The following is a 10,000-nucleotide window of genomic DNA, read 5'->3' as shown; positions in this document are numbered from 1 at the left end:
GACACTCAACTTCAACCCTGCAAGCAGTTGGTTTCTCCTGCACTTCACAAGAGAGAAACCATTGCAAACAACAGTACTGCTTTGATTTTCCATCAAGCACGCACCAAAGTACATTATGTGCCATGTGATGCACTCAACATCACCTCAACAAACAAACACTTGCTAGGCTAGTGTTACATCAATTTCAGCTCAAGAATGTTTGTACAACATCGTTGGGGTCTCAGAATCTTGAAATTGATCACCAAAACCTCAAAAAAAAGAATGGTCCAGAATCAGGTCAAAGAACGGTCTAGTTTGTGGTATAATATAAGGCCTAACGAAGTTACACGTCACCTTTATCACAGCAAAACAGGTTAGTGCAAATGCATTTAGTGATTTATGGGCACGGGTGATGTTTTGAAAGTTCTCAAAATTGCACGAGCCATAGGTGAGTGCAATTTGAGAACTTTCAAAACATCACGAGTGACCATAAATCACGAAATGCATGAGCAAGTTTATACGATTTTTTATTATATTCTCAACAAAATTACTCAAACGCGCTACATTTTTCGTGCTCGTATTCTTCCAGTTTTGGGTTTAGTTTTCTTTTAGTCGCACAAGTTTGCCAGACATTCAATCAGGTCTGCGTAGCTTTCAACGTGTTTTTGTTTTTCCCATTTTCTTTAAGTTGCTCAACGATGCTTTGGTTTGACAAAGCAAACTGACTGTCAGCCATTTTTTTTCACTTTGGTGTTCAAATTTGACGCTTCCCCAGTGTTTCCATTGCAACTTCCGTATTGCACTCTATAACCAGGATTGCACTCTATAACCTATTTATGGATTCGCCATTGGCCAATCAGAAACAAGATATTTTGTTGAGTATATAATAATAATGAGACTTACAGCATTCTAAGATTTAAGACAAAACAGGGCAAAACTTATTGAGTGTTGTTTATAGTTTAAAAACAGAGACCAGTTGGTCCCCTGTTTGTTGAATCTGTTAGCAGTTAAATGCCAACGTGGAAAAGTTAACTCCATTGTGATTGAGCTCAGCTTCAGCTATTAGCAAAATTGCCTTAGGTTTAAAAGAAAATGGAAGATAATTTTTTCTGGAACATTCATTTGGAAACTTTGGACATCCTCAGGAGAGTTTTACAAAATTATGGGAATTTTCCAGATGGGAAAGCAAAATAGACTTAGAAATAGAATTAGTGAATTAATACCAGTTACCACCCAATCCAAATTTTTGGAGGATTTTGGTGATCGGAAAACCATCAGAGACATTTCAGCCAAAAACAAGTCAATTGTGCTTCTAATTCTGTAACCCTTAAGCTTCCTGCTAACACGCTTACACCATGGGATCACCAGGGCTGTCAACTCTCCCAGATCATCCGGGAGACTCCAGGTTTTGGACTGCATCTCCTGATCTCAAGATTACAATCTGACATCTCCCGATTAATCACAACAATACCACAATAAAATTTCAAATACTAAATGTGTTTATTCAGTTATTTTAACATTGATAATAACAAAATTCAAACGCTTATTTTCCTCATAAACTCTGATAAACTGTTCCTGCAAGCGTTAATTTACGTTTCTATTGACAGATTAGAATTTGAGCAATAATGTGATTGGTCGGAAAGAAACCAATCAAATCAAATGTTGCAATGCCAATGACAACTTTTTCGCTCGTTTTTCAACTTTTGCCTGGGTTGTGTTGTGGTGTACCTTCTTTTAACATAAAAGACACAATATGACGCATTCGGAAATGACGTCACCATTGTTATGACGTCATGTATCATCCTATTCCTATGAATTCTCAATACATGTACTTGAAGAGTTTGCAAGATGACAGCCCTGGATCACATTCCCATGTGGCCACCTCAAATGAACATTCCCAACCTCGACAAGACAAAGCCAGGGTATGCAGTGCCACCCATGGGCTGGCAATGATAATCGAAACCAAACTCGCCTAGGCCATCACTCCAACAGCAAAAAAAAGCTTGTTTTAAGGATACCTACCCCACAAGCTTCGCACACTGAGCTCAACATTCGATAACCTTTTAACATGTACTGTCCCATTAACGCGCTTATTTTATCGTTTCTCTCGCGACTTCTGTTGTATCTCTCTTGCGTCATCTTATCCATTCTTTGCAATATTTTTCGATGAATTGGCTTGATTTAAAAAGCTATTTGCCTTTCAGAAAGGAAGTTGCCATTTTGCCGCCGCTGATATATGGTCAGCAGATACTTCATATAACATATGGTGTCATATATAGTACCTTGGAAACTTTCGTAAGCGCGCAAAAAAAAAAAAAAAAAATTACAAAAAATACCATAATACTCTTTCCTTGCGCTCCGAAATTTTGCATAACATTGTTTTTATTTTCTCTTGTAGCCTGCTAGGCTCGATTTCCAGCCGTTCATCTTCCGACTCTCACCCGTCCAATATGGCGACCGAAATACAAATTACCGCCTGAAGGCAGACTATACCAGAGGACAAGCAAGAGAGGTTTTTCTCAGAAATCGTTTCAAATCTTTAAAGTCGCCGCAGCCCAAGTTTCTGGGTTAGTCACTCCGGTCAAACCGGTTTAGACAGCGTGCGCATAGTCAGTTTTTGACAAGGCGAAGGTCAAATAACAATACTTTAATTATTGTTATTTATTAACGAGAGTAGTACCGTATTTTCTCGATTAAACGCCGGACCCCGATTAAACGCCGGCCTCGAAAAAGCGCTGGGTCAAAACTGCCGATTTTTAATTAAACGCCGGGGGTGTTTAATCGAGAAAATACGGTACATTAAACTTAAAAAGTTATCTAACATTTGGCCCTCAGCACTACAAATATACAAAGCTAAATATGACATACTAGGAGTAACAAAATATAATTGAAAAGTTAAAATAATAAAATAGAATAAAAAAGACAAAGAATAATTTACAAAGAAAAATGACAGAAATAATGTATAAGGAAAATGTATAAAATGAATATTAATATTAATAATGTATATAAAAATGTAAAAAGCGCAATTGCAAATATTCAAAAGTGCAGCGACAGTGAAAGAAAAATCGACATCGGAAACAACAGGGTCTCTCCAGGTGTGAAACAGTGATAAGCTCCGCGAGGAATAAAGTACGAAGCTTTAATGAAAGTGAGACGGGAGGAGAAGGTAATAGGGGGACTTATTGGACAGGTAATACGCTGCTTAAGGGCTGCGTCAAAGATGTTAATTAGAAGGTACCGAGGCGGAATAGGCAAAAGTGCGCTTACTAGAGTTTGTCCTGGGACGAGTGACTTCTATGTTGTGAGACGTGAAGCCCCTCGTTATAGCAGTGGATCGAGAGCCAGATAGAAATGAGAAATCCGCTTTAAGACGGAAAGGAGAATCTGGATTGAGAATAGTAGAAAATAGTAGCTGAGGTATCACCCACTTAACCAAGTCACAAATTGGGATCCATTTGAGTTTCGAAAAAAGAGTAATAGCTAGAGGACGTAGAAAAATCAGATTTTGACTCCACTATCCAATCGGACACAACACGGCTAACTCAAACACAACACAACTGTGTAGATACATGGGCATGTAGGACAGCAAGCGCCACAAGCCGGTTTATTTTGCTTACCATATGCATACAAACTCCGCTCTAGCATAACAATACGTAAGCATACTTAATGGTACTGACCTCCTAAAAACTTGTTAAAGGAAAAGTACACTGGGCACCTGCCGGATACGAAAACCCAAAACCCTTCGGGAATGAGGGAACGTATTCTCCAAACCCTATGCAAGTGCCACTACCCTGTGGAGGCTAAGGGGAAAATTTAACAAAAAAGTAGGCGAAGAAAGCTGAACCTAGACTGATTCAAATCCCTAACGGATCACTATTTGTACGACAAATTACCCATAATCCCCACCAGACAACCGGACCCAGTCCTCTGGTCCGTGCCGTCAAAATATCCATTTCTGCCAATTTCGCAGGCTACAACTGTCAGAAATAGCATATTTTGACTCCACTATCCAATCGGACACAACACGGCTAACTCAAACACAACACAACTGTGTAGATACATGGGCATGTAGGACAGCAAGCGCCACAAGCCCCTATATAGACAGCCAAAGGTAGGGCTTGAGTCTGCGGATACATAGGTTACTTTTAAGATAGATTCAGGGGCCAGCGCCCTCTAAACATCAAGCTTAACCTTCAAAAAATCATTGACGTACATATTCTAGGCCTTCTCGGTTTTCTATCCACCATGTCTTGGAAATACACTTTCTTTCACATGTAAATTGGCCTCTAAGGTAGCACTTCCTGATCTACCGGACTGAGCGCAATAAACAGAGTTGGGGAATGGATTCCAGCAAGGCTCTGAAACCAATTCACAACGTAAAACACTCCATTGATTAACAATGATGAATTAATAAGCTCGAGAAAATGCTGTAAATACAGAGCTAGATTAAAGGGAAAAACTGGAAAGGGTTGAGTCTACAACGTATCCCTTGCGAAGATCTTCCATCTATTGAAGGTTCTGTGATAAACCTTTGAGAGCTCCTGGAACCCTCGAGGCTTGGGCTGCCCGCCTCATCCGGTCTTACTATTGTAAAACCTTGCGGTTATTGGAAGTCATTACAGATAACCAAGATTCGGTGCTGAAAATATCTGAAATGAAAATAAGTGAAATTATATCACATGAGACCATCAGGTATGTAACATTAATTTCAGCCACTAAAATAAAGAACTAAAGAGAGCAAAATCAATCATCTAATAATACGTTATTGGCAAAGTAAGTAAAATCATTTCTTTACATGCGTCTACCAGGTTCGTTCATGCACACATTTTGCTCCACAAAGAAAACAATTCAGCATTTCTTTACATCTCATACGATGATACTTTATCTTACAAGTGGCACCAAGCCTGAAAACAATATTCCCGATCTTGGGAAATGACAACATTTTCCACTGACCATGGGCAGTTACAATCGTATCATTAGGGCACCAGGCCGGAGTGAGTATCAACATTACTTCCCGCCACGGGAAACTATAACAATTCTGCACCCTGGGCAAATATTACATTTCTGCATTTAGCACCTAGCCTGACTTCACAAATATTCTCCAGGAATTCTCGCCGTTTGCAACCTCCGAAAATCCAACGATGAAATGCATACATTCTACAATACAAGCAATCAACGCCTTTCCGATTGACAAATACAACACTTAAACTTAGACTAAGTGCTAACTAGCACAAAAATAGAGAAATATAAAGATCAAAATCAATTATCTAATAATAAGTTATTGGCAAAGTGAGTAAATCATTTCTCTACAAGCGTCTACCGGGTTCATTCATGCACACATTTAGCTCCAAAAAGAAAACAATTCCGTATTTCTTTACATTTCTGACGATGATACTTGATCTTGCAAGTGGCACCAAGCCTGAAAACAATATTCCCGATCTTGGGAAATGACAACATTTTCTACCATGGGCGGTGACAATCGTTTCATTGTGGCACCAGGCCGGAGTGAGTGTCAACATTAATTCCCGCCACGGGAAACTATGGGCACCCCCGTATTAGATTTCCTTGCGGGAACCGAGAAATCAATTCTCAGGGAAACAACTGTAAACTTCAGTCGGCCATTACAGAAAATAGCATTGCTGGCTTCACCCCTTACAGACAGGTCAGATATATGAGGTAGTATCATCAAATCGTGGACAAAGTCGTTCCAGTGAACTCGGTCTTCACAAAGACTAATCCAATAATGAGCAGATATCCAGAGCGGAACAATCAGTGTTTCTGCAGCTCCACGAATTCTCAAATGATTAATATCTGTCACAGTCAGGTACACAGGTGGACATAACCAAATTGTCTCATAAGCCCAATGTTGTGTGAAAGCATTAACACCGTTTGTCCCAGGGTGAAAATACCTTGAATTAAAACTATTAGCTTTCTTGTTATAATAACATGTAAATCTTTGAATAGGGTGAGGGCCCCATGCCTCATCAAAATATACAAACACATTAACATTGATTGTGTTGTGTAGTCATCATAATCAACTATTCTGCTAATCTGATCAGCAACATAATTCAAATCACTGGGAATCCATATAGGAGCTAAACTGATAGCGTTAAGCGCACGACGATCAAAATGTTTTATGCAATTTCTTGTAAATCTGATTTATTTCATCCTTTGTCTATGATGGAAACTACATTCTGATTATCCGTAAACCAAGCAACGGTCTGAGAAGTTAATTCTTAGAGAAAGCTTCCAGTGAGAACAAGACTACCGACAGTTCTCTATAAGTGGTACTGCAGCGCCTCTCTGCGTCTGACCGACTCTGTCGAAACACCCTGCTTTTAAAAGGGATAAAACTGCAACACACTACGTCACAGTGATCCGACAGAATACATAATTCTAGGGGGTTTCTGTTTGGATGGCCACAATGGAATGCCATTCAATTTAGATACATTATTCTTCCAGAACTTCAACTCGCTAATAGCTTCCACGTTCAAATAAGCGTGATCATTCCAGGATCTGTTCGACTTAATAACAACGCACGAATATTTGGACAACAGTCTAGTGACATTGCCAAATACAATTTCCCAACAAAATAATCTTGCCCGCTATGGTCGCTATTCGTTTCACGTGAAGAAAAGAATAATAAAAATTAGAACTACATAAGGTATTCAAAGTCGGTTTCTAGACTTTCAATTCTTTTGTCCGTTGCAGAAATAGATGAATCATGTTAAAAACTGAGCCCAGCGAAGTTATGATGTGGCTGGGATTCCATGTGCATTTATCTTCATTAGAAAGAGACCGACTTTCAGTAAATCTGAATGGACTTGCAAACTAGCTATTTTAGGTAGGTGAAACGTTGCACCCGCCCCCAAACCGTCGTCTAGAAAAAAAACAATAGCCGTGGCTATAATTTAGTTAACAAAAAAGGGACAGTTGAGGGACCGAATGGGAGCACTAGAAATGAATAATGCTTGGTTGATGCGTCGGAAAAGGTCCAAGAAAATAATAAATATTTGGTATGCTCGGAGAAAACATCAACATGGTGATCTACGGACTTAAATCAAAAGTAAACAAATAATCGCAAGGCTAGATAACCTCTTTGGCAACAGCGATGTCTTCACATTTGAATATGTTAACGAAGAGATGCAAATTAATATGTCTAAGGTCTAAAATAAGCCTTTTCTTACTGCTCTTTTGAATAGATACCGATAATGCATTTACAATCTCTGGGGGACTGATAATTCCGCTATACAATTCAATTCCAACAAAATCTGAATAGTTTCTTTTACAAAGGGTGCTTTCGCTAAAGCTGACCTATTATTGTTCAAAACTTTTGGAGTTGGAATGTAAATGAAAGGTAATCTATGACCAAATTCAGTAACTTCGATTGTAAACTGAGGGCCGTCAATTACGCTCAAGTCAAGCAAAGCCCTTTCAAGTGACCTTTAACGGAACTACATATAGTGTCAATCGACTTAAAATCGTATCTTCTTCCAATTTTTTGATCACAAACATTCAGATACGAGGCTGACTCATCAAGACATTCGGTATCCGAAGGATAGCAAACTGAGATAAAGCATAGACAAACATGCAAGCTGCTCAACGTGATAATCAAAAAATAAAGGAAAGAATACACCTTTAAAGATATCTTGAACCAGGCGTTGCCTTCCTGCAGCTTCTTCTATGGCTTGCTGAGTTTTATGAACATCGTTTGATTCAAGGCTATGCTTCGCATCTTCGAAAGATTCCAGCAACTTAGTGGCGGCTTCCTACTGATCCTCGTTGCTCTTCTTTTCAAGACCAATCTAGTCTCAGCGGTACGAATTCGTTAATTTCTGTATGTTTGTCCCGTGGAGTCTCAGTGAGCAGGACGCTTCAAAGTGTTGAGACTTAAGAAATCAACTCGGACATCTAAGTTAGAACATGCCGAATGTTCTGCTTAATAATTTCTTGAATTCTTGATTCTTTCATACCCAGAAATAGAGGAAAAACCGAAAAGAACGAGATGTTTGAAGAGCGGACCGAAACCAGCAAAGTAGGCGGAATAGGCAAAAGTGCGCTTACTAGAGTTTGTCCTGGGACGAGTGACTTCTATGTTGTGAGACGTGAAGCCCCTCGTTATAGCAGTGGATCGAGAGCCAGATAGAAATGAGAAATCCGCTTTAAGACGGAAAGGAGAATCTGGATTGAGAATAGTAGAAATAGTAGCTGAGGTATCACCCACTTAACCAAGTCACAAATTGGGATCCATTTGAGTTTCGAAAAAAGAGTAATAGCCAGAGGACGTAGAAAAATCAGCATTAAGGATAACCCCAGCAGCGCATTTCTGCACACGGAGAAGTCGCCTGAAGAAGTGAAGTTAAGGAACAGTTGCCCCAAGCACTAGAACAATAGAGGAGATGACTATATAATACCAATACCAACTTTGTTCATTCAATACAATGAAAGGGAGAGATACCAGAGGTTATCCCTATACGAGGGTATCCGCCCGGATGTTATTGATCTAGAGTCAATTTTGATAAAGGAGGAAACCGGAGTACCCGGAGAAAAATCCCTCGGAGTCAGATTAAGATCGACTGAAACTCAGCCCACATACGACATCAAGGCTAAGGTTGAAACTGGGTCGCAGAGGTGGGAGGCGCGGTCGATAACCACTAAGCCACCCGGATGAAAGGTTCCTTCAAGTGTAAGATAAGGATTTATTATACGCAAAAGCGAGAGGTGACTGTCAAGTCTCAGTACACAAATCATCGACGTGCTGCTCCCAGGAAAGATGGTCGTCGAATAACACTCCATGAATTTTAGCAAGATGAACTTGCTCAACAACAGTGTCATTGACAGTCATATGAAGATTGTCTACCCTAAGATATAAGTTTCTGAGGGGACGCGAGCAACATAGATTTAGTTTTAGAAGCATTTAGATTTTAAAGCCATACGATTTAAGTTTTCCCATGTGCAAACATCAGCAGCGAGATGGCTCAATTTCAACTCCACGTCTTGCACAGTGGCGCCAGGTGTGCGCACGGTAGTGTCATTCGCAATCAAAGTCAAGTTTGTGTCGAAGGACGGCGATAGATACAAAGGCAGGTTGTCTTGATAAATAGCAAAAAGAGCAATGGCCCGAGTATGCTTCCCTGCGGGACTCCAACAGACACCTGAAGGGGTTCAGAAAGAAAACCCCTTAAAAACGGTGCGAGTGGCCATTTAGATATAAGCCGAATCACTCGAGTGCTAGTGAAGAACAATCATACACACTGAGTTTATAAAACAGAAAGCGATGGTCGACCAGATCAAATGCTTTTTTAAAATATCTATCAGAAGAAGCCCGCTCAGAAGGCCTCGATCCATATATCGAGAATATTATGCGACAAATTAATGACCGAAAGTTCACAAGAGCGAAACCATCTAAAACCAAACTGGAAATCAGTAAGGAGACCACAGTTAGTGAGAAAATACCAGAAGTGAGAATGCACATAGCGCTCGAGGATTTTCGAGACAGTGGCACAAACAGAGTGTTACGATAACCAAGGGGACTCCCTTGGGGAAAATAACAGGAAAAAGAAAAGAAAGAAAAATACGAAACCTCTTCCCTCGATTCCGCAACACACTACCATGAACTACCTAATTAAAAACAGTTACATTAACGTATAAACAATGGAGGGGAAAAAACCTGAAGGAAAAACTAATCATAAGCTAATCCTAAAGTTAATTAATTGATGAGTAGATACAATCCTTGAACGTGTACGATTCCCTTAAATAAGCTTCAATGATAACTATCTTAACTTACATTTAATATAGTTTACTATCATTAGAGTTTTCAGACCAGTTCCTCTCCACTATGTTAACTTTTCCATGTGGCAAAACCACGCTCCAGTCGGCTTCTTGTTCTTTGAATATTATTTCTCGTCCGTGACTCCTTCAGCTTTTGCTGCTCTTATCCTTTTTCAGTCCTTCCTCCTCCTAATCTCTTTCACATCATATCATATCATATCATATATCTTTATTTACCTTCGGATTTTTA

General features: G+C 39.6%; 1 protein-coding gene across 2 annotated transcripts in view; it reads right to left on the bottom strand.

Moving 5' to 3' along the window:
• LOC138026827 (protein ZNRD2-like) overlaps positions 1–2,424 on the bottom strand; it is a 6,204-nt gene extending 3,780 nt beyond the window's left edge. The window contains exon 1 of one of the 2 annotated variants that reach the window (XM_068874282.1): positions 2,002–2,424. In XM_068874282.1, coding sequence (XP_068730383.1) covers positions 2,002–2,127 — 126 coding nt within the window. In that variant the 5' untranslated portion in view covers positions 2,128–2,424. The remainder of the gene's footprint in view (positions 1–2,001) is intronic. The other variant, XM_068874281.1, reaches the window with a different exon arrangement.
• Between the last annotated feature and the right edge of the window lie 7,576 nt (positions 2,425–10,000).

This window comes from Montipora capricornis, chromosome 12 (genome assembly GCF_036669925.1).
Source record: "Montipora capricornis isolate CH-2021 chromosome 12, ASM3666992v2, whole genome shotgun sequence".
Lineage (NCBI taxonomy): Eukaryota > Metazoa > Cnidaria > Anthozoa > Scleractinia > Acroporidae > Montipora > Montipora capricornis.
The sequence above is the reverse complement of the archived record's forward strand: the minus strand, read 5'-3'. Positions and strand labels throughout refer to the sequence as shown.